This window comes from Euleptes europaea, chromosome 2, assembly GCF_029931775.1.
Source record: "Euleptes europaea isolate rEulEur1 chromosome 2, rEulEur1.hap1, whole genome shotgun sequence".
Classification (NCBI taxonomy): domain Eukaryota; kingdom Metazoa; phylum Chordata; class Lepidosauria; order Squamata; family Sphaerodactylidae; genus Euleptes; species Euleptes europaea.
Genome location: NC_079313.1, coordinates 132,674,602 through 132,699,534, shown reverse-complemented (window position 1 = coordinate 132,699,534; position 24,933 = coordinate 132,674,602). Strand labels below are relative to the sequence as shown.

At 46.6% G+C, this 24,933-nt stretch overlaps 1 protein-coding gene across 1 annotated transcript in view; it reads right to left on the bottom strand.

The window, feature by feature from the left end:
- The window catches only part of COL20A1 (collagen type XX alpha 1 chain), a 156,446-nt gene that overhangs the window by 19,020 nt on the left and 112,493 nt on the right, over positions 1-24,933 (bottom strand). Inside the window, exons 26-33 of the mRNA XM_056844904.1 lie at positions 22,838-22,915; positions 21,681-21,767; positions 17,448-17,501; positions 11,845-11,940; positions 11,054-11,107; positions 5,917-5,970; positions 4,937-4,990; positions 1,751-1,822 (exon numbers count right to left, since the gene is read on the bottom strand). Of these exons, the coding sequence (XP_056700882.1) occupies positions 1,751-1,822; positions 4,937-4,990; positions 5,917-5,970; positions 11,054-11,107; positions 11,845-11,940; positions 17,448-17,501; positions 21,681-21,767; positions 22,838-22,915 (549 nt within the window). The remainder of the gene's footprint in view (positions 1-1,750; positions 1,823-4,936; positions 4,991-5,916; positions 5,971-11,053; positions 11,108-11,844; positions 11,941-17,447; positions 17,502-21,680; positions 21,768-22,837; positions 22,916-24,933) is intronic.

Genomic DNA, 24,933 nt, shown 5'->3' with positions numbered 1-24,933 from the left:
GATAGGAAGGATAGGAAGACACTGATTCATAGGATCACCATGAGTCGGAAGCGACTTGACGGCACTTAAACACACACACTAACTCTGTGACTTGACAATGTGAAATGAAAACTTGCAATCACTTTGATTTTGGTATTAGGATCTGTCCCATTTTTATAGGGTGAATGATGCATCTGTTGAAAGCAATTGGCAGGTAGAGAATCCTATCTTACAGCCAGGGCCTACATTGGGTAGCTTTCAAATCTCTTCTGACCCCGTAATTCTATGGCTTCCTTGGTTTGATTTAATAGTAACACAGCTATAAAAGGTAATGTGAATATTCATGACCCTTTCAAAGCCAAAAAACAGCACATATTCATAGCAGCAGATTCATTGTGCCGAACAAGCAACAGCTGTGGGAACAGTATAGTTGACACCACCCATGCTAAAAAAAAGTGGTGATTCCTCCCAGATGTTCCCGCACAGCTAGGCAATTATGAATGCAAAGCATAATAATGTCCAATTGAATTTCATCAGAAACATTGTTAAAATGGACCATTGTTGGTTAAGCCTTACTGGTGTTTGGTACTTCACACCAAGAACCTTTTCTGTAGACCTGCAATTCAAAAACTGACTGGTTTAGGCCTCCATGCTTAGAAATGGGAAGGATGCACAATTAAGCCAAGACTCTGTGCCTTTAAGTGGGCAACGATGCACAACTAAGCTGATTATACATGCAAAGAACAACAATGTTGTGAACTTTGCTTGCCTTAAGTATTCAAAAGGCTGTCACTTAGAGGAGTGCAGGGAGCTGTTTCTGTTGGCAGCGGAGGATAATTCATAATGGGTATGAATTACAGGCAGAAAGGTACCGGTTGGACATTAGGAAGCAATTTTTTACAGTAAGAGTTGTTCAGCAGTGGAATTGTCTGCCTAGGGAATCATAGAGTTGGAAGGGACCACCAGCGCCATCTAGTCCAACCCTCTGTACAATGCAGGAATTTCACAACTTTCCCCCACACACACACCCAGTTACCCCTACCCCATGCCCAGAAGATGGCCAAGATGCCCTCCCTCTCATGAACTGCCTCTCATGAACGGCGTAAGGTCATAGGATCAGAATTGCTGACAGATGGCCATCTAGCCTCTGCTTAAAAACCTCCAGGGAAGGAGAGCTCATCACCTCCCGAGGAAGCCTTTTCCACTGAGGAACCCCTTGTTAGAAAATTCTTCCTAATGTCTAGATGGAAACTCTTCTGATTTAATTTCAACCCGTTGGTTCTGGTCCGACTTTCTGGGGCAACAGAAAACAACTCGGCACCCTCCTCTATATGACAGCCCTTAAAGTACTTGAAGATGGTTATCATATTCCCTCCCAGGCGTCTCCTCTCCAGGCTGAGGTGGTGAGCTCCCCCTCTCTGGCAGTCTTCAAGCAGCAGCTGGACAAACACTTGTCAGGGACGCTTTAGGCTAATCCTGCATTGAGCAGGAAGGTGACTAGATAGCCTGTATGATTCTATAAGTTACAATTCAAGAAATCTTTCCATTATGAAAAAGCGCCTCTCTGCTTTGGTGGATAATGGTCATTTGCTTGTTTGCATAACAGGACTCGTAGCCCACCCCATCCCAATGGTTTGGGGCAGGTATATGATACGTCGACTTCAGAACATGTAACGCCAGTTTTGGGGAGGGTCAAAATATCTGTGACCATTAATGGGCAGATTTTGCATACCCCTACCTGCTGTGCCCCATTTGCCGAGAGGAGACTTACCGTAGGTCCCACTTCTCCTGGGGGGCCCCTCTCCCCAGTGCTGCCTCTTGCCCCTGCTATTCCTTGGAAACCCTGCAGACAGGAACAGAGATGCCACTGCTGAAGCCACCTGCTGATGGAAAGTTGCCACAACTTGATGCTCAAGGGGGAAAGCAGCAAAATTAGCTTGTGAAAAAGCCCAGGGAGGGAATAAGGCCTTGGGGGTTCTGCCAGTGCCCCACCCAGCCAGGAACACAATTCTAAGAATATATCCTTCATGACTCCTGCTCACTTCATCTCAGATTAACATCACAATTTATGGGCAGGAGAGACGGTCGACTCATAGACCCGAGAACAGTGTTATGGGATGTTTTCTTCCTTCAGTTTTTAATGGCTTCATTCTTCAGACAGAATATCCAGCTTTAGATACATCAAAACGTTTCTCTTCCTCTCTCACACACCCTCTGCCTTTCCATCCCTTTCCCCCCCCCCTCCAACTTCTTTCTCAACTCTGTTTGCCTTCCTTTCATGGATCTTTTCCTCTCTTCTTTCCCTCTCTCTCGTTCCTCTGCCTTCCTTCCTGCCTTCCTCCTTTTTTCGAGCCTGAATCCCTCAGCATCAAATCTACATGCAAGGCATGGCTTGTGTGCACACTTGAACCCACAACCCTAAAGAGAAGACACAAGGCACCCTGAGAGGGCTGAGCTAAATGTCTAAACTGGAGGCTCAGCTAGCTTGTATACCGCAGGTCAGGAAAGGTAGTAATAAGTCCAAGAGGTCACCACCATGGCTAACAGGTAAGGTGAAGGAAGCAATTAGAGAAAAAAAAGTCTTCCTTCAGAGATTGGAAGGTTTGCCCAAATGAGGCGAACAGAAGCAAACACAAACTTGCACAAAGGAAATGCAAGCAGATAATTAGAGAATCAAAAAAAGATGTTAAGGGGCATATTGCTAAACACATCAAAACAAACAATAAGAAAATCTTTAAGTATATTAGAGGAGTAGGAAACCAGCTAGGGAAGCGGTTGGACCATTGGATGACAATGGGAGTAAAGGAACTCTAAGGGAGGATAAAGCGATTGCTGAAAAACTAAATGAATTCCTCTCATCTGTCTTCACTGTTGAAGATTCAGGGCAGATTCCTTCTTCTGAACAGAGATTTTGGAGAGGGGAAAATGAGGAACTGGGGGAAATAGTGATAACAAGGCAGGAAGTCCTAGAACATCTAGACAAACTGCAAACTAACAAGTCACAGGGACCAGACGGTATTCATCCTAGAGTTCTTCAAGAACTCAAATGGGAAATTGCTGAACTTCTAACAAAGATATGTAATATGTCCCTTCGATCAGCCTCTGTACCAGCCTCTGTTCTTATGTTCTTAACACACTTGGTTGTTTTGGCTCCAATCCACCAAGGTGAGAGTCATCTCCAGATGCTTGTCTTGTTCAAGAAACCCCACGATGGTTGTTTATGCATGGTTACCTTCACTCACGTTTGCCCCCAGTCTGTCTCGGTTGTTCCTTGGAGTTATGCATGAGTTTTCCATCCAATAAAGATGATCTCGCTGCCAGCCCTCACAAATCCCAGGGACTTCCTGTTCCCCTGTTAACCCGATTCTTCCCTCTCCTTCATCTCAGCCCAGCTGAAATCCCCGTGCATAAAGCAAACTGTGGGACACGCAAGCTTGGTTTCTCTCACAGCCAATTACAAAGCAGTGTGTAAAGAGGCAGGGATTCAAATGCTTCCTGCTTCCTTGGAGCTCTTTCTGAGCAGAAGAAAGGCTTTTTAAAACCAAGGCTTGGATTCCCCCCCCCTTCCTTTCAGATTTTTTTGTTTTTTGTTCTTAAAATGCTTTTTTATGCGGTACTTGGATTTGGGGGGGAATTTCCCCCTCAGTAAACACTACAATATAAGCCAATTACAAAGCAGCATTTAAAGGGGCAGGGACTTGATTTGAGCTTGGAGACTGCTGGTGCAGAGATTCCTGACAGGAAAGTGTGGGTCCAGCGAGCAACAAACCTCAGGTAAAACTCCCATGCAAAAACAAGCTATGGCTCCAAGTCTTGGATCAAAATATCTTTTCCTTACCCTTCACTGCCAACATATCTTACAGGCATGCGGTGGACCATTAAACCGGCTTGGGACTTTTGCCTGCCAACAACTGAAATCTCTTTGCGGCCTTCCCGCCTCCCACACTGAAACCTGAAACGGCACCCCTGTTTTTTTCTGAAGCCAGATGAAACTGAATAGTCATTTGAATGCCAAACTTGGTTTACGAGAGATGCCGAAGGGTCTGGGGGCCAGGTGGCTTCCTGGCTCTTGCCAGACTGCGGCTGAAGGTAGATGTTCCATTTCAGGCATGAAGCAAGTCATCCTTTGAGCCTGGAGGGAACTCAGATCAGCCTATTTCTGGGAACTCAAGTCTGTCAGGTGGAAATGTTCTATTTAAGAGTGTGCATATCGGTATCCTGATTTTTTTTAAAAAAATCAGAAAATACCTTTTTGGTATTTGGGGGTGTATTTTTAACCAATATTAAAAAGGGAACAATGAAGGGAGTTGAAAAGAGCAGATCCCGAATAATGGCAAAAAATAAAATTTCAGCATTATCCATGCCACATTGGCTACGCCACCATTTTGCCCCCCTCTTTCCCCCTTCTTCCCTCCCACTCCCAGTCATGATGTATATCTTTTTTCTCCAGGATCAGAGGAGCAAGCCTATTAGATTAGGTGGTGTGGAATACACGCAGGACAATGCTGCTGCAGTCATCTTGTTTGTGGGCTTCCTAGAGGTACCTCGTTGGCCACTGGGTGAACAGACTGCTGGACTTGATGGACCACTAGTCTGATCCAGCAGGGCTTTTCTTATGTTCCCGCCTTACTTAGCTGCCGCTGACACCAATCCAACCCACGGAATCCGGAGAAGCGGCATGGGCTAGATTGCATTCAGATCCACACCTGGACTTCTCCAGACCCCAGAGAAGCCCAGGGGGTGGATCTGACAGATCCAGGTTTTGTGTGTGTGTGTGTGTGTTTTGTTTTGTTTTTTGGTATTTTTCAGGTTTGGGTTTATCAAACCAAACATTTTCTAAAAATCTGGGTTTTCCAGATTTTTCAAAAATTTCCGGGGTTTCATAAAACTAAGCCCAAAAATTACTGAAAAAATTGGTGCACACCCCTAGTTCTATTGCATATGACTGAGCTCTCACCCTCGGTCCCGGTGGTCCCGGTGGTCCAGCTGTGCCTTCTAGGCCTCGCACGCCCTGCAAATCAAGCCATAGAGTTGCATCAAAGAGGACATCCAAAATCAAGAGGAAGGAAGGGAGGTGTGTCACAACAAAGTGCTTGGTGTAAGTCAGAAATCCTAAGTCCCAGGACATGCATCATGTGAAACCATAGTTATGACTAACTGTGGTTAATATGGGTGTACATTCATTATTTACTCTGTACCCCACTTTTCTCTCCAATGGGGACCCAAAGCAGCTTACATCGTTCTCCTCTCCTCCATTTTGTCCTCACAACAGCCCTGAGAGGTAGGTTAAGCTCAGAGTACGTGGTTAGCCCACGGTCACCCAGCAAGAAACAGAAGAAGCAGAAGAAGAAGAGTTGGTTTTCATATGCCGACTTTCTCTCCCTTTTAAGGAGAATCAAACCAGCTTACAATCTCCTTCCCTTCCTTTCCCCACAACAGGCACCCTGTGATGTAGGTGGGGCTGAGAGAGCTCAGAGAGAACTGTGACTAGCCCAAAGTCTCCCAGCTGGCTTCATGTGTAGGAGTGGGGAAACCAACCCGGTTCTCCAGAGAGTCCGTCGCTCATGTGGAGGAGTGGGGAATCAAACCCGGTTCTCCAGATTAGAGTCCACACCTCCTGACCGCTGCACCACGCTGGCTCCAAGGTTCCCCCGGGGGGTGGTACTGCCCACTTTGGGAACCACTGAGCTAGACAGACCAATGACAGCTAGCTTCATACTTATCAATATGAACTAATTCTCCACGTGTTGTTTGCCCTTTAGCGGCTGCAGCCGATTCAGAACTGGGCAGCTCCAAAGAATGGGTCCTTAGGGCAGCTGTGATCCCTCCTGGGCTTAAGGAGGAACTGCGATTTCCGTTAGGCTTTGTGACAGCCAGGCCACCTGTAGGCACAGGTAGCAGCGCCTGGAGCATTTTCACCTGCCCAGGTTGGTTTACCTTGGCTCCTTGAATTCCATCTTTCCCTGGAACTCCCTGGGGGCCCATAACACCCTGCAGGCAAGCAGAACTGTTATTCAGAAAGCGGAACCCAGGTTGAAGCAATGAACAGTTCCTGGCATCCCAAGAGCCTGCTTTCAATAAAGCTCAGTTCAGTTCTTTTATTATTACAGCCCACGACCAGTAGGTATATAAAGGAAGCATTAATTACAGAGAGAATAAAATTTATATACAAACGATCTTGATAAACACAGGATAGCCCTAATAGATACCAGCTACAACTACACGTATCTGTCAGCAATTTAACACTTCGACGTTCTCCTGGGCAAATAACTAGAGATTAAGTCATTTCAGGAACTAAAATATCTGCCACTCTGAAAGGCCCTTCTCAGTTTTTCTGTGATTACGGACCTGGGTGCGAAACCAGGCAACCAATCGTGTCGTTTGGTGGTTCTTATCGGACAGATGATATTCCAGTCTAATTTTGTTAGATCTTCCAGGAAACCTTTCTAGCAACGGTCCGATAGTTTTGCTACAAATTTTATTGTGTAAGGTACACTCAAATAACAGGTGCTCGATCGATTCTATTTCTTTTTGTGGGCAGACACATAGGTTTTTATGCATGGGTACTTTCACTCACGTTCGCCCCTGGTCTGAATTGGTTGTTCCTTGGAGTTATGCCTGAGTTTTCGGTCCATTTGAGGTGACTTCGTGCACAGCCCTCGCAATGTCCGGGTCTTCCCAACTCTTCCATCTTCCCTGAGCAAAGCCCCATGCATAAGGCAAAGTGCAGGGCACGCAAGCTTAGTTTTGCTCACAGCCAATTACAAAGCAGCATGTAAAGAGGGGGGGATTGAAATGCTTCCTGTTTCCTAGGAGCTCGTTCTGAGCAGAAGAAAAGCTTTTTGAAAACGGGGCTTGGATTTCTTCCCCCCACCGCCCACCGCTTCCAGATTGTTTGGTTGTTGTTTTTTTGATGTTCTTAAAATGCTGTTTTATGTAGCAATTGGGTTGGGGGGGATTTTATTTCACAGTAAGCACTACAAGTAAGCCGATTACAAAGCAGCATTTCAAGGGGCGGGGATTGAAATTCTTCCTGATTTGAGCTCAGAGACTGCTGCTGCATAGATTCCCAACAGGAAAGTGTGGTCAAGCGATCAACGAACCTCAGATAAAACTCCCATACATAAACGACCATAGTCTCTGTTCATAAGAGGTTTTCTTGAACCTTTCCTCCAATAGTGTATAGGATAAGGTATTACTTCTGGGTAGTGTAAACACCCTCCTGGCCTTATTAGATTCCAAAAAGTATAAATAAGAAGCAGGTCTGCTATATAACATTTTTCAGGTGAGATAAATCTGGGAGAAGCTGTAATGTCCAGTTGTCTCTCTACATCAATTACCCCCTGCTTAATTTCTTGCATGCTCCTGTTCTAAGTAGGGTTGCCAACCTCCTGGTGGTAGCTGGAGAAAATGGCCGCTTTGGCAATTGGACTTTATGGCATTGAAGTCCCTCCCCTCCCCAAACCCCGCCCACCTCAGGCTCCATCTCAAAAACCTCCCTCTGGTGGCGAAGAAAGACCTGGTAACCCCAGTCCTAAGGCCAAGAGTGTTTGTGGTGTAAAGCCCAGATTTTGTAGGGAGCTCAGGACAGCCATTTACAATTATCTTGTAGAATTAGGGGAACTAAACCTTGGGGATTATTCAATAGGGCTCAGTGCCTTCTTTTGTTTAAACACACACACATACTCATTGACTTGGGGCATGATCCATCCCCTGTGATGCACACAAGTCTTTTCCCGTTCTGCTCTCTGTGACCAACTCTTGGCAGGGATTGGGTTATCTGAAGGACCTACATGGCTTGGGGCGGGGTTAGCTGAAAGACCGTCTTCTCCTATATGTTCCTGTCTGGGAATTAAGATCACAGGGAGAGGTCCCTCTTCGCCACCGGTGGGAGCTTTTTGGGGTGGAGCCTGAGGAGGCCAGGGTTTGGGGAGGGACTTAAATGCCATAGAGTCCAATTGCCAAAGTGGCCATTTTCTCCAGGGGAACCGATCTCTATCTGCTGGAGATCAGTTGTAATAGCAGGAGATCTCCAGCTACTACCTGGTGGTTGGCAACCCTATCTTTCCCCTACCCCTTTTCTAAACACCAGAGTGTTGTATTACACTTCCAATCCTTCCCATTCTGGAGACCGTTTGCAAAGTGGTCTCTGGAGAGCAGTCGGAAATTGTGGCTGTCGAGTTCTATTGTTCTCCCGCTCGGAGGCTCTTTGTCCTTGACTAAGGGCGGGAGCGCTTTCTCTCCCGACTAGTTTATCCAGCGGCAAAATCTCCATTAATACTTTGACTGACCTCCTCGCTCTGCGCTGAGATTTCCAATAATTAATGTTTGCTAAACTCCAGGGCCTGCGAAAGGGAAAGGAAAGCCAACTTGGGGAGGGGGAGGGGGGAGAGGGGAGGAAGAATTTGAGCCCGGGTCTGCAACCTTTTACAATCGAAGAGCCAACCTCTATCAAAATTCAGAGTGAGACCGAGAAAGAGCCGGTTTAAGGGAGCCCATTCATCAATGAGGCTACACAGCTTGACATGATGGATGATTGACACTTTGATTAGCACACCTTCAAGTTACTTTAGCTCAAACGCTGGTTGTTGTGAGCCTCTGTATTAGGAAGCGGCCAACACAAGATCTCACAGTTGAGTAATATAAATACACAGGAGCACGCTTAGGGTTGCCAGCTTCCAGGTACTAGCTGGAGATCTCCTGCAATTACAACGGATTTCCAGCCGAATAGAGATCAGTTCACCTGGCGAAAATGGCCGCTTTGGCCATTGGACTCTATGGCATTGGAGTCCCTCCCCTCCCCAAACCCCGCCCTCCTCAAGCTCTGCCCCAAAAACCTCCCACCGGTGGGGAAGAGGGACCTGGCAACCCTAAGGACGCTGCACAATTGTTTTAGTGCTAGGGTTTCCAGCTCTGGGTTAGGAAATACCTGGAGATTTTTGGGGCAGAGCCAGAGGAGGGTGGGGTTTGGGGAGGGGAGGGACTCCAATGCCATAGAGTCCAATGGCCAAAGTGGCCATTTTCTCCAGGGGAACTGATCTCTGTCGGCTTGAAATCAGTTGTAATAGCGGGAGAGCTCCAGGTATTTAGTGCACGGATACAAATCTATGCACGGTTCACTTTTGGATCACTAGCAGCTGTTCCCTTCTATCATTTCTTTTACTGTAAAGCAGAGGTGTCAAACATATGGCCCGGGGGGGCGGATCTGGCCCCCTGAGAGCTCTTATCTCGCCCGCCAGCCAGCCGAGGCAGCCACCCCCCAGTCCCGATCTGGGCTGGCAAGGCCGCAGCTGTGAATGGGCGGCAAAAGGAAATGTATATTGTAGCTCTAGTAATGGTGTGTTTTTGTTGATTGTAACGGTTTTTAAAATGTTGATTTAATTCTGTATGTTTTAATCTGTTAGCTGCCTTGGGAGTAGGCTTACTCTTCTGGTGGGAGGTTTTTGGGGTGCAGGTGAGGTGAGATCATGCACGCGACCGCGCCAACATGATTGCGTCACTTCTAGTTTACACCCAGAAGTGCCGCATCACAAGGGGCCTTTACCACTCACACTGGGGGTTTGAGTGGTAAATGGCCCCTTGCGTTGTGTTGCTGCCACGTGTAAACTGGAAGTGACATGGCGCTGCGGGCAGGCGCACATGCATGTGTTGCTCCCGACCCTCAGCTGGTTGGCAGGCAGCCAGGTGGATTGGCGGGGGTTTGCCCACCACCACCTGACACTTGGCAACCCTACTTGGGGAGCAGGAAGGCAAAGCATACTTTTTAAAAAATGCTCAAGTATATACATGTGTGTGTGTGTGTAAAGTGCCATCAAGTCACAGCCAACTTATGGCAACCCCTTATGGGGTTTTCAAGGCAAGAGAGTAACAGAGGTGGTTTGCCAGTGCCTTCTTCTGTATAGCAACCCTGGACTTCCTTGGTGGTCTCCCATCCAATACTAACCAGGGCTGACCCTGCTTAGCTTCTGAGATATGACGAGATCAGGCTAGCCTGGGATATCCAGGTCAGGGCTAAGTACATACATACATAGTAGTAATTTTAGAATCCTATTTACCCCTCCAATAGACCTGAACTCACAGTGATTTTCCCCCTTTGTTTAAAGAGCCACATTTGATTCCTTACAGATAGGGCTGCCAGGTCCCTCTTCACCACCGGCAGGAAGTTTTGGGGGAACAGCCTGAGGAGGGGGGAGTTTGGGGAAAGGGGACTTCAATGCCATAGAGTCCAGTTGCCAAAGTGGCCATTTTCTCCAGGTGAACTGATCTCTGTCGGCTGGAGATCAGTTGTAATAGCAGGAGATCTCCAGCCATCACCTGGAGGTTGGCAACCCTACTTACCAAGCCTCAGTTGACTCTAGAGCCATATGTTGTAGACCCATACATTGGGGGGTTCACATATAGGGTTTCCAACCTCCAGGTAGTGACTGGAGATCTCCTGCTATTACAACTGATCTCTATGTTGTGTATGTATATAGCTGGGTAGGAAGCAAGGGGAGACTTAGGAGCTTGTGATCTGCACGAAGGATCCTAACCCTTGCTCGCTCTATTGGTTAAGCAAACGGACCCCATTGGCTCTAAGCCAACATGTACCATTGGTCATCAGGAGGTTAAGTTCCCCCTATTGTGGATCAAGGGGGGGAGTGGCCGCAGGCGACCAGGGGGGTATATAAACAGGGTTTGCTTGTTGTGTTAACTAGTTCTGTGCTGAGATACAATAAAGCGGTTGTTGTTGAACTCCGTCTCCGACCTCGTGAATCCTTCCCACGCGGACATAACACTCTAGGTGACAGAGATCAGTTCCCCTGAGGAAAATGGCCGCTTTAGAAGGTGAAATCTATGGAATTAGACCCCATTGAAGTCTCTCCCCTCCCCAAACCCCGAGGCTCCACCTCCAACATCTCCGGGTATTTCCCAACCCAGAGCTGGCAACCCTATTCACATATCACAGTGTCACAGAGGACACAGAAAGCTACCAACCTGCAGGAGAGGACTTCAAACCTTGCTGGAGAAAATGTCAAACAATGACAGATCACCAAAAAACATAAGGAGCAAGCAAGGTACATTTCAGCATTACCTGAATTCCTGGACTGCCACTGTCTCCTTTATCGCCTTTAATACCGGGTGGTCCCTTAAATTAGAACGTAACAACAGAGTTATTGGGTATGCGTTATCCTTGACCCTTTCACAAATGAAAATAGGAACTGCCCACTTGTACAACCCCAATCATCACCCCAAGTATCACCAGCCTAAACATACCCACACACTTCTCCATTAGGGTTACCAGGACCCTCTTCATCACCTGTTTTTGGGGTGGAGCCTGAGGAGGGCAGGGTCTGGGGAGGGAAGGGACTTCAATGCCAACCTCCAGGTACTAGCTGGAGATCTCCTGCTATTTCAACTGATCTCCAGCCGTTAGAGATCAGTTCCCCTGGGGAAAATGGCCACTTTGGTAATTGGACTCTATGGCGTTGAAGTCCCTCCCCTCCCCAAACCCCGCCCTCCTCAGGCTCCACCCCAAAAACCTCCCGCCAGTGGGGAAGAGGGGCGTGGCAACCCTAGGTAACCTCTCGCCGGTGGGGAAGAGGGGCCTGGCAACCCTAGGTACTCAGTATAGGGTTGCCAACTTCCAGGTACTAGCTGGAAATCTCCTGCTCTTGCAACTGATCTCCATCCGATAGAGATCAGTTCCCCTGGAGAATTGGCAATTGGACTCTATGGCCCTCCCCAAACCCTGCCCTCCTCAGGCTCCACCCCAAAAGCCTCCCACTGGTGGCGTAGAGGGACCTGGCAACCCTAGGCATTGACCGCAACTTATTTATTTCAAGGACTGGGTACTTGATCCTAACAAAAGGAAGAATTACTTACAATGGGGCCCTGCACAGCTAACCCTTGGGAGCCTGGCGTCCCTTGCTGTCCTCCTGGGCCTTCTGGTCCAACCTGCCCAGGTGGGCCTGGTGCACCCTAGAGCCATCAGAAGACAGAGGAGGGGTAAAAAAGGAAACACATTATTATCTAAGTGTCAGATACTCCCTGGATTTGCTAACATCAAATGCTGGAACCTGGTATTGACATTAAATGCTGGTATTGACATTTAAAGCGCTGTCCGTCGTGGGACCAACATACCTTAAGGACAGCCTTCTCCCACATGAACCGACCCATAGACTCTGATCATCTTCGGAGGCCCTGCTTTGGTTGCCCCCACCATCTGAAGCTAGGTGAGTGGCAAGCCGAGAAAGGGCCTTCTCAGTCATGGCACCGAAACTTTGAGGAACTCCACCCCATACCTGAAGACGTGAGCTGTGACTCACAAAAGCTCATACCCTGCCAGAAATTTTGTTAGTCTTTAAAGTGCTACTGGACTCTTCCTCTTTTCTACTGTATCCCCGTAGAGATTCATCTGTCTCCCTCTATCAGTGTCTTCTGCCAGCAAGTGAAGACTTTTTTGTTTCGTATGGCGTACCCCCAGTAACCGTCATTGGCCCTCCTCTGGTGTTGTATGCCTCTGCATTTTTATTGATTTATTTTATAATTTTAAATGTTGTTTTTAATTGTTCAGATGTTATAATGTTTTCATGTTCGCCGCCACGGGGACCCTAATCGGGTGGAAAGGCAGCATAAAAATGTTTCAAATAAATAAAAATAAACCTGGCTGGAAAAGCACAGAAGGGAGGGCTCCCATATCCCCAGATCTGTGATCAGATCTTATTTTCTTTGCTCAATATTTAATCAGGTATTTGCCGTGCATTTTGAAGCATTTGACACCCAAATAAGTCTTGTGTATGAACAATTTGTGGTGCATTTTAAAATAGTTGACCGCAACTTCATTCTATGTCATTGCATCACAATCTGTAAGACTGAAGTCTGTGTAAGACCCATCCTGCTGATCGTAACTTGGGGGTGGGGAAGAAAGAAAATATAAGTAAAGGTGTTCTCCAAATGCTGACATGTCCAGAGGAAGCAGGATGTGAAATCCCATGATTTCCCATGGTGTAGTGGTTAAGAGCGGTGGTTTGGAGTGGTGGACTCTGATCTAGAGAACCGGGTTTGATTCCCCATTCCTCCACATGAGCGGCGAAGGCTAATCTGGTGAACTGGATTTGTTTCCCCACTCCTCCACATGAAGCCAGCTGGGTGACCTTGGGCTAGTCACACTCTCTCAGCCTCACCTATCTCACAGGGTGTCTGTTGTGGGGAGGGAGATGGAAGGCGATTGCAAGCCGGTTTGATTCTCCCTTAAGTGGTAGAGAAAGTCAGCATATAAAAGCCAACTCTTCTTCTTCTTAAAGAAGTGCTAGTTAGAAACATAGAGCTGGAAGGGACCTCAAGGGTGATCTAGTTCAACTCATGCACAATGAAGGAAATTAACAGATACCCGCCCTCCACTCCTGCAGTGACCCCTGCTCTATGCGGAAGGCAAAAACCTTCCAGGATCCCTGGCCGATCTGGCCTGGAGGAAAATTCCTTCCTGACCCCAAAGTGGCCATTGGCATTTCCCTGGGTATGTAAGAAAGGATCATGAGAGCCAAGCACTGATCCATCAATTCTTGCCCTTTCTCTCAGGATCTGCCTAAGTTCACAGAAACTTGGATGTGGTTGTTATGGTGCAAACATTGAACTGATGAACAAGATTGCTTGGACAATTACCTTCACTGCCTGCACGGCCCCCTTGGGGGGGGGCTTCCAGACAGGAAGCACATTGGGATGTTGTGAATTTCACCACAAACATGTTCAAAAGTGAAACTTACCATGTTTGAAAGTGTTGATCGGACGTCAGCCAATCACCAAGCCTTTTTGGATAGCTTCAACGCCTGCCGAACGGGGTTTGCGTCGAGTTTTAGCAAACCCACCCGTGCACAAAGGCGTCAATTCAAACCATTTGGCAGCCATTAGCCAAATTACTTATACAGATTACTTATATGAAGAGCAATGGGTAGGGTTTTTATTAAATCACAGCGTTTATTGATGAACGATTCACATGACTATGGTTGATATAATTTTCTCTTTAAATGACTGTCTGCTTAGTGGAGCAGTTATGCACTAAGGAAAGGGGGGAGAGGTAGAAGAACACAGGGCTTGGGAACACACAGATGCAAAAGCCAATTGTGTTGTGTGTGTGTGTATGCGCTGTCAAGTCACAGCTGAGTGATGGCAGTCCTGTAGGGTTTTCAAGGCAAGAGACATTTGGAAGTGGTTTGCCATTGCCTGCCTCCGCATCATGACTCCGATGTTCCTTGGAGGTCACCCATCCAAATTCTAACCAGGGCCGACCCTGCTTAGCTTCTGAGAGCTGATGAGATCAGGCTAGCCTGGGGCTACTCAGGTCAGGGCACTTGTGCTATAGGGTTGTACAAAAAAAAATCGGTAACATTTGGATTTGGGTTGATGGGGCCCGGCCCGTCTCCCCCAGTAAACCCAGAATAAGCGAAATACCCATACCGGTAAAGGTGTGTTTCGGCTTTATTTCGGCGTTTACCCAAAAAATCCGGGTCCATTATAGTCTATGGGGATTTTTTCTGAAGCTCCCGTGAGGGCATTTTTGGAGGTAGAGTTCCCAAATTTTCAGGGTAGCTTCAAAGGACTCTCCTTGCATGAACCCCAATGTTTGGGGAAGATTGGGTCAGGAGGTCCGATTTTATGGGGTCCCAAAGGAGTCGCCCCCTCCTCCATAGAGAAGCATGGTAAAGTTTACAATGTTTCTCTAGGGAGGGGGGCGACCCCTTTGGGACCCCATAAAATTGGGGGACTCATCCCAAACTTTACCAAACTTTGGGGTCCATGCAAGGAGAGTCCCTTGCAGCTACACTGCGAATTTGGCGACTGTACCCTGAAAAATAACACACCTGGAGAATTTTAAAAGTCCTTGCTTTTCATAGTCTGTAATGGCCTTCACCTGTTTCCACACCCAAAAATATGGGAAAACTCAGTTTCCCATGAATGCTTGCAATGGTCCCACGCATGCAAGGGCCAAATTTAAGATTTGTTTGGATTTGGGCGAAACCGCATGCGAGGTTTTGCCTTGGATTTGCCACTATCTAGATGCACATTTTCCCCAGCCAAATTCTCAGAACTCAAAAATAAGCCCCGATGCAGAGTTTTGAGAATTCAGATGGGGAAAATGTGCATCTAGAGAGCAGCAAATCCAAGGCAAAACCTCCCATGTTTGTTTGGAGGTTCTAGCAGGGGAGTGCAGTTACCATGTACCCTTGACCGAAGAACGGTACACTCCTTCTATCTGGGATGGTCGTCCTTTTCCATCGAGCTTGCAGCTTCAGGAGGGACGCACATGGAGAAGTGAGGGAGGTAGGGGTCACCCGCCTAGCCAGCCAGATCAGCCAAATCAACCCTGGCAATCAGTGGGGTGACAGATGTCGCAGCCAGATCACCCTCACATCCAAAACCTTCCATGTGTTTCTGCCCTTTGTTTTAAAATTCGATTCTGATTTCTGTCTGTCTCGCAAGGAGCTAACTGTTATCTGCAAAGCGGAATAAAAATATAAATACATAAATGATGTGCCCCAGTGGCTATCTGAACCATGACCATGGAGAAATCCCCTGCTGTGCCACAAAAGTTTGTTGGATGACCTTGGACCATCCATGCACTCTCTCCGCCTAACCTACCTTGCAGGATCATTGTGAGGATAAAACAGATAAACAGAGAAGCCTTGTAGGAAGGATGGGATAAAAATGTGATACGAGACAAAGATTGGTAGATTGAGCTTACGTATTCTTTTCCAGAATGTCTGTGCTTGATGGATTTATTGTGACAACCCCGTTCCCTCCCACGCCCCCTTTGGAGGAGCTCTGTTAAAAGGCTGCAATGATTGTTTGGTCTGTTTTTGGACAGGAAGCCAAGAAAGCGACATGTGCAGCATCTCCCTTTGACTGCGTCAATCACTCTTTAGCATGTGAAAGGATGGAACAAAGACACTTGAGACACAATGATGGATTGCAACATTTTCCAGGGCTTTTAGCGGCTGCCGTTCAAGATCGGCGTCCCGTTTTGTGTGCCGATTTACAACAGAAAAGCCAGCTCACTTCTCCGGATGTCGCACTCGCGTTTTGGAGAAACAAAAATTCAGCGTGGACGTAAGAAAGAATGCAAAATCCAAGTACAATGGCATCTCATCTGATTGCCTTGAAAGAGCTTGTAGGAAAAAGACTTTGTATTCCTGTATAGGCTGAGTCTGATCATAGAAGTTCTCCACTTCTCTGACATATCAATCAATTTCAAGTGGATAGTCCCTTCCATTAACATTCCCTTGCCCTCTACCAAGCTATACTGACTCTTTCTGATCAAGGGAGGTTTGACTCTTGAAAGCTCATACCCCGAAAATGTTGGCCGTTTATGCAGGGTTGTTTCCCCGCAGTCACCCCAACTACTGCTCCGGCGCTTTGTTTTGTTTATGCGTGCCTTTCCCAACCGTAAGAGGTCGCCTCGCTGTCCCGGTACATTTCTGTGCATTTTGCCCGCATTTTCCGGAAGCTGTTTTAGCGAGAATCCGGAAAACACGGGCCAAAAGCATGGAAATGTGCGGGGAAAATGAGGCGACCTCTGATGGTGGGGAAAGGCATGCATAATCAAAATGAAGCTCCGGAGCAGTGACCATGGGGAAACAGCCCTTGTTTGTCTCTAAGGTCCTCCCAGACTCAAATCTAGCTGTTCTTCTGCAGACCAATACAGCTACCCTTTAAAACTGATTCTTCCTTGTCTTCTTACTTCCCTTGGTCTCATTCTCTGCTCTTCAGTGTGGTGTAGTGGTTAAGAGCGGTGGTTTGGAGTGGTGGACTCTAATCTGGAGAACCGGGTTTGATTCCCCACCCCTCTACATGAGCAGCAGACTCTAATCTGGTGAACAGGGTTGGTTTCCCCACTCCTCCCCACGCAGCCAGATGGGTGACCTTGGGCTAGTCACAGCTCTCTTACAGCTCTCTCAGCCCCACCTACCTCACAAGTTGTCTGTTGTGGGGAGAGGAAGGGAAGGCGATTGTATGCCACTTTGAGCAGGGTATAAAAAGCAGGGTATAAAAAACCTCTTCTTTTTCTTCTATTTAATGTGACACTACCAGTCTGTTTCCCTCCATAACATTACTATGGCCCACCTCATGAATCTCTGGCTTTGGGTTGCAGGGGATTTGTGGGAAACCTACATGCTAGTCTTGTATATAAAACTTTTAAAATGGAATATTCATACAAGTAATTCTCTCACCCATGGCTTGAAATAGTACAGTCCAGGAAAAACCTCCCTGTTGAGTCTGCATGAAACACTTATTTCATGCACTAACTGCATGAAACACTTGTGCTTTTTCAACATGAACTGGGTTGACTTAGTGATGTTTGAAGATGTTCAGAGAGACAGTTCTGGTGCAGTGCATGAGAGTTGGAGTCACTGTGTAGCCTAAATGGCTTTCAAGATGCCTTTTCCTCACCTTACACAGTCACACAAGGACTTGGATGCAACACCACTTACCTTGGGGCCTGGCTCTCCTTGTTCCCCCTGCGGTCCTCTCCTTCCAGGACTGCCCTGCAGGAGAAGCAAAGAATCACCACGCTTAGTTCCTATATATGAAGCGCCCTGCTGGGTTAGACCAAGGATCCATCTCGACTAGTATCCTGTTTCTGATAATGGTGAGCCAAGATTCTGGGAAATCCATAAGGAGGGCATGAAAGAAATAAGATGTCACCAGCACCTGGTATTCAGAGGTTAGATATCATGGTTCATTTAGCTATCATGAGAGCCAGTGTGGTATAGTGGTTAAGAGCAGTGGTTTGGAGCAGTGGACTCTGATCTGGAGAACTGGGCTGGATTCCCCACTCCTCCACATGAGCAGCAGATGATAATCTGGTGAACTGGATTTGTTTCTCCACTTGTCCACATGAAGCCAGCTGGGTGACCTTGGGCTAGTCACGCTCTCTCCGACCTCGCAGGTTGTCTATTGTAGGGAGGGGAAGAGAAGGTGATTGTAAGCCGGTTTGATTCTTCCTTAAGTGGTAAAAGAAAGTTGGCATATAAAAACCAACTCTCCTCCTCACCTTTGGCAGATTAATCTTCCATGAATTTAATCCAATTTTTAAATCCATCCAAAGCCATCTAAGCCAGTGGTCTGCACTATATCCGGAATCTAGGACCTAGAGGAATTGGACTTCCTTAAAACCACTCCACATTCACAACAACCTACTTGAGTTCTGCAGGGCCTGCAAAACGGAGCTGTTCCACCAGGTTTACGAATGAGGGCAGACATGACTTTTCCAATACCATCATTGCTGGCTTCCCCATCCTCTCCCCCAACTTAGGTTGGAGGTCACTGCCTGGCCTGGTTTTTTCAGTGGCTCTATTTCTTGAATTTTAATGTTGCCATCTTGTTTTACTCATTGCTGAGAAGTGTGATTTAAAATATGTTTTAATCTATGGTTTTTATAATAAATGTTGTAACCCGCTCTGAGCCCGGCTTGCCGGGAACGAGGGCGGGATATAAATGTGAGGAAATAAATAAATAAACGTTGTACATCAGAAATGATATGCTATTTTTCCTTATACTTGTAAAGTTCGAGTAAGCAGGTCCTCGAATGCACTCTTAAATTGTGTAGCCCTCTTAGGTTTCTCCCCACAAATGTTTCAAGGGCAGCTAATAAAAGTGGTTGACCCTTAAATCAGGATCTCAGGGGGTGCAACTGGGCATTGGTAAAAGCCCCATGAGCAGCAATAGTCCCTGCCCCTATCCTTTGGGGGGGGCCTCTAAGGAGGCCTTGCCCCAGATCAGCCAAAAGCCTAGAGCCAGCTCTGTAGGTTGCAGCAAACTATTTAATCTCATAGTTGGAGGGGACCACCGGGGTCATCTAGTCCAACCCACTGCCAACGTGTTTCATTCTGAAACTTCATTTCATGGTTTGCCATTGCCTGCCTCTGCCTGCGCTGAGAGAGTTCTGAGAGAACTGGGACTGCCAAGGTTACCCAGCAGGCTTCATGTGGAGGAGTGGGGAATCAAACCTGGTTCTCCACATTTGAATCTGCTGTTCTTAACCACTACACCATGCTGGCTCTTTCAATACATTTATATTCTGTCAAATACTGTTAGCTTGGATGAAGAAATGGCAGTCTCTAGTGGAAGAGCCGCTGCCAGTCTGAGTAGACAATACTGACTTTGATGACCAAGGGTCTGATTCAGTATAAGGCAGCTTCATGTGTTCATGTGACCCTCTGAATACCAGAGGCCAGACATGAGGGGGTGGTTCTGTCAGAGTATCAAGTTAATCGTAATAATCTGACAGAGAAAGCTGACAGGTAGCTGTCAGATCTGGGACATCTAAGCTGTTGCAAGAGGGAGCAATAACCTTGCATGGTCCCAGGTGAACTGAATCTAACCAGTTTAAAGCAGTAAGGTGATGTAATACTGTGGCCAGGTCTACAGGTGGCCTAATTGGGATCAGGTGCTGGGAATGTATATAAGCTTATGTAACTCTGTGTTGGTGAGGTTGGGAAGTAGTAGTGGAAGAGAAGTGTAAATTACGTAAACAACACTGTTTTCTATAAAGCAAGAGATCTGGTGGTGTGTCCTGGAGACCTGCTAATCCACTTGCTCCCACGTCAGGTTCTTGTTTTCACATCCTGCTTGTGGGCTTCCTGGAAGGATCTGCCCAGCCAACGTCAAGATGGACCGTGAAGTGGGGTTCCCCTGTGTTGTTACATACATAAGTGCCGCCAAGTCACAACTGATGTATGACGACCCCAGCAAGGGGCTTTCAAGGCAAGTGAGAAGCAGGGATGGTTTGCCATTGCCTTCCTCTACAAAGCCTTACTTGGTGGTCTCCCATCCAAGTACCGGCCCTGCTTAGCTTCTGAGATCTGATGAGATCAGGCTATACCATGCTCTTGAAGAAAAAAAAGAGTTGGTTTTTATATGCCGATTTTCTCTTTTAGAGGCAATCAAACTGGCTTACAATTGCCTTCTCTTCCTCTCCTCACAACAGACACCTTGTGAGGTAGGTGGGGCTGAGTTTGGAGAGAACTGTGACTGGCCCAAGGTCACCTAGCAGGCTGCATGTGGAGGAGTGGGGAATCCAACCCGGTTCTCCAGATCAGAGTCTGCCCCTCTTAACCACTACACCACGCTGGCTCTCTGAGAGATCAAAACTACATAAAGCACCCTCCCCACACACACACTGCAATCTGATTAAACCTGACCTTGGCAACAAGCCAGAATTCCTGCCGTCAGCCACCTGCCAAAATCACAGTTCCCGCTGGTGGAATAGCACTCCATCTAAATGTACCTTATCCGCCATACCCCATGTAAGTTAAACACAGGGAACTCTGTGAAAGGTGAACATGGACATACAATGGGAAAACATCTGATTTTCATAATGGGCCCCATTCTCATTTCTCAGAGTGCTTCTGACTCGGCCTAACAGCCTACTCTGCATTCCCGGCAACCTGCGGCGAAAGCGGATGGAATAAAAAAACAAGTTAATTCTCGTAGATTTGCTGCGCGGCTATCCCAGCTGCAATGGGGGGCCCCCACACACTTGTGGGGGAAGGGCACAAATCCATCTGGACCCCACTTATTTCAGCATTCCCTAAGTCACTAGATCCAGGAGCAAATTAATCTGCAAACGTGTTCGGCCGCTGCAGGAATGCATTGATTTTATAATCCATGCAGTCATCGATGTGGATTAGGCAATGCTGAGCCAAGGTGATTGCGGTATAGATCGTTCCCATAAATTTTAACCAGGATGTATCTAGGACACGTTTTGTTTGAAGGGAGTTCGTTAGCAAAACGTGGGCTGGCTGCCTTTATTCATTCAGGATTTGTACCTCTTCAGCTGCATTGCTGGAATTGTAGCTGTTCCAACTGGGTGAATAGTATACGGGCCATTCAGAAAGGCTACAATTCCATTCTTGGTGGCCTCCCATTGATATCACCAAGATGGGGATACCATTAGGTGAAGAACTGGTTGTCTGTTGTAGAGCAGGGCTCCACAACATGGTGCATCATGGGCATCATGGCATCTGTCAGATTTCCCCTGAAGTTTTCAGAAACTGGGTGGGACCGCTGGGCACCAGCAATAGTATCACAGTGATGTGGACGCCATGTTGAGGAACTCTGTTCTAGTTGCAGAATCCAGGGAGGCAGGCTGTTGCAGAAGGGGAGATAAGTGTTCAGGGGCACATCCTCCTTCTCCGGTCTTGCTGTCCTCCCAGTGATTGGACCATGCATCCAACCAAAATATAGATAACTCCACCTCCTGCATCAGCCATTTTTGGGTGACGCTCACCACCCCCTCTCAAAAGTCTAAAGGTGTCCAAAAGGTCAGAGATTCCTGGTGTAGAGATTGAAAATCGGGCCCAATAAACCCAAACCCGAAATTTACTGTAATTTTTTTTTACACAACCTTATTCAGATGCTTTTTTCATTGCTTTTTAAAATAAATAGTGAAGAAGGGAGGGGTTCAGTGGTATAGCTTTTGGCTGGCATGCAGAAGGTCCCAGGTTCAATCCCCGGCATCTCCAGTTAAAAGGATCAAGTAAGAGGTGATGTGAAAGACCCCCACCTGAGACCTGGAGAGCTGTTGCCAGTCTGAGTAGACAATACTGACTCTGATGACACAAGGGTCTGATTCAGTACAAGGCAGCTTCATTTGTTCACGCCTCAAATTTCCCACTTGCTCACAGCTTTTCTGGAAATACTGGAAGGAAAGCCCAACTCACTGGAGGCCCTGGAGGTCCCGGGACACCTGGAATCCCTGATGTACAGGTGCAGGAAGGAAGCAAGCTAGGACAGTCCTCTTCATCCCTCTGAAACAGGCAAAAGAAAGTGGGGGGATTATTTGGGAAGTATTTTTTAGAAATTTATAATAGTAATCACCATTGTAAGCTTTTAAAAAACCTATTCATATCAAGAATTGTATAAGGTATCTCACGATTTATGTTAAGATATAATATTATGACAATCACCATTTAATGTTAATTATTACATCACAATTTACTGCTCATAATTGTTTCTGTCATCATATATTGTTGATTATATCATTGTTGATTATATCATATGCATATCATGTGTGCCAGCGTGGTGCAGTGGTTAAGAGTGGTAATTTGGAGCAGTGGACTTTAATCTAGTGAACCGGGTTGGTTTCCCCACTCCTCCACGTGAAGCCAGCTGGGTGACTTTGGACTAGTCACAGTTCTCTTAGAGCTCTCTCAGCCCCACCTACCTCATGGGGTGTCTGTTGTGGGGAGGGGAGGTGATTGTAAGCCGGTTTGATTCTTCCTTAAGTGGTAGAGAAAGTCGGCATATAAAAACCAACTCTTCTTCTTCTCCTCCTCCTCCGCAGATTTATCTTCCATGAAGTTAATCCAATTATTTTATTTTTCTTTGATGTAATTGTAATTGTTGCTGTGTCATGGCTTCATGTCACAAAAAGATACTTCCATTTTCATTTTCATCGAATATAAATCTAATTAAGAAATTACAGCCTGTTCTCTAGCTATACAGATTTTTTTAAAAAATTTCTTACAACTAAAAAATCAAACTTTTCTCTATCATACCTACATTCTTATTCTTCTACTCTTCAAACCCACAAATCATCAATTCATTCTTTTCCATATTGCGCAAAAAGTCCATAAATGGTTTCCAATTTTCCACAAACTGATGTTTCTATGTCATTTCTCCCTTACATGGTAGAGAAAGTCAGCATATAAAAACCAACTCTTCTTCTTCTTTTATTTTTCTTTGATGTAACTGTAATTGTTGCTGTGACAATGAAAATCTAGAAAACTGTGATATGTTCATGATTTAGATGTTTCTTAAATGACCATGCCAGAAAATAACTAAACCAAACAAAAACCTGCTGCCTTTGCAGACTTACCAGTGCCGGGACCTCACAACATCGGTCTTCTTCAGCCCACAAACTGCTGCACACGATGAGCAATGACTGCAGCTGGAACTACAGATGAAACAAGAGGAGAGGAGGTGCAGTCACGAGAACGGGTTCTGAACTGATGGTGCATTGCGCAGCACAGTACAGTGGTTAGAGTATCAGACCAGGATCTGGGAGACTCACAGAACCATAGAAACATAGAGTTGGAAGGGACCTCCAGAGTCATCTAGTCCAACCCCCCCCCCACAATGCAGGAAATTCATAACTATCTTCTCCCCACACCCCCAGTGACCCCCTGCTCCATGCCCAGAGGAAGACAAAAAATCTCCAGGATCCCTGGCTTGGTTTGCCAGCTTCAGTTTGGAAAATACCTGGAGATTTTGGGGGCAGAGCCTGAGGAGGGTGGGGCTGCTTTAGCAATTGAACCATATGAAATGGAAGACCCTCCCTCTCCAAACCTTGCTTTCCTCAGGCTCCACCCCCAAAATCTCCAGGTATTTCCCAACCCAGAGCTGGCAACCCTATGGTTGTTACATTTAGAAACACTTTTGCTTTCTGTTTTGGAATGACATTACATTATTTTATTACAATTTGGGGATGTTACGTTGCTATATAGCTCCTACGGATCAAAAAGCAGGGTAAAAGATAGTTCTGCTAGTACTATTTGGAGGGAAGGCGGCATGATCTCATCAGATCTCAGAAGCTAAGCAGGGTTGGTACTGGAATGGGAGACCACCAAGGAAAACACTGCAGAGAAAGGCAATGGCCAGCCATCTCTGCTTCTCAGTTGCCTTGAAAGCCTCTTGCTCGGGTTGCCATGAACCGGTTGCAACTTGACAGCACTTTACACACACACACAAACTATTTCAGATGCATAGAAATTAGGGTTGCCAGGTCCCTCTTCACCACCGGTGGAAGGTTTTTGGGGTGGAGCCTGAGGAGGGCGGGGTTTGGGGAGAGGAGGGACTTCAATGCCATAGAGTCCAATGGCCAAAGCAGCCATTTTATCCAGGGGAACTGATCTCTATCGGCTGGAGATGAGCTTTAATACCAGGAGATCTCCAGCTAGTACCTGGAGGCTGGCAACCCTAATGGTGATTCCCGGATGATAATAGTGATTCCCTAATGATATGGGGAGGGGAGAGAGTTAACTTCCAATTTCCCAAAACAGCCTCTCAAAGCTTTCCAAATTATGAAAACAGAAGCAGACACCCTTACAAGCTTCCTACCAAGTCAGTAAGGCATCTGCAAGGATAACATCTCAGGTTCTTTCAACCCATGATTGTCTGATCTGCCAAAATTTTTGTCTGACTGCTGTGAAACTTTTGCCTGCTCACGTTGCGGAGGCAAGCATAATTAGCATCGTTGCTTCCCTCAAACCAGAACTGTGGGGATTGTTTGTGTGAGAAGCCATACTGAAAACCCACAGCCAATGCCAAATTATTTACAAGTCTAGCAGCAAAAAACCCTACGTGGGCATTGGTGGTCAGGAAGGTTACACCCTTCCAAAGTAAACCCTGCAAGGCAGCCCTAAACAGCTACGTCTGAATTCTCATTTGCTCAGCGCCAGGCAAACATTTCTCCCGAAAGGCTCAGTAATTGGCTTCAACTCTAAAATATAAAATTTTTTGTTTTTTTTACTTTGCTGCCAGTCAAGGGAAGTAGAGGACAAAGACAACAAGGGAGCTAACACTTCTAAAAGAAGTACCATCTCCCATATGCCTCCTATTATGCTTTTTCTCCAACAAACCAGCCTATCCTTTGGTTGTGATGAACAGATTTAACATCAACAGATGTTACATGCCCAAACTTATAAACCCCATGGTTAAGGATGCCAACCTCCAGGTACTAGCTGGAGATCTCCTGCTATTACAAGTGATTTCCAGCCTTTAGAGATCAGTTCCCCTGGAGAAAACGGCCGCTGTGGCAATTGGACTCTATAGCATTGAAGTCCCTTTCCTCCCCAAACCCCGCCCTCCCTAGGCTCCACCCCAAAAACCTCCCACTGGTGGCAAAGAGGGACCTGGCAAACCTACTCGTGGTAACAGGAAGGGGTTACTAGTTTGGCATTCCAATACCTTATA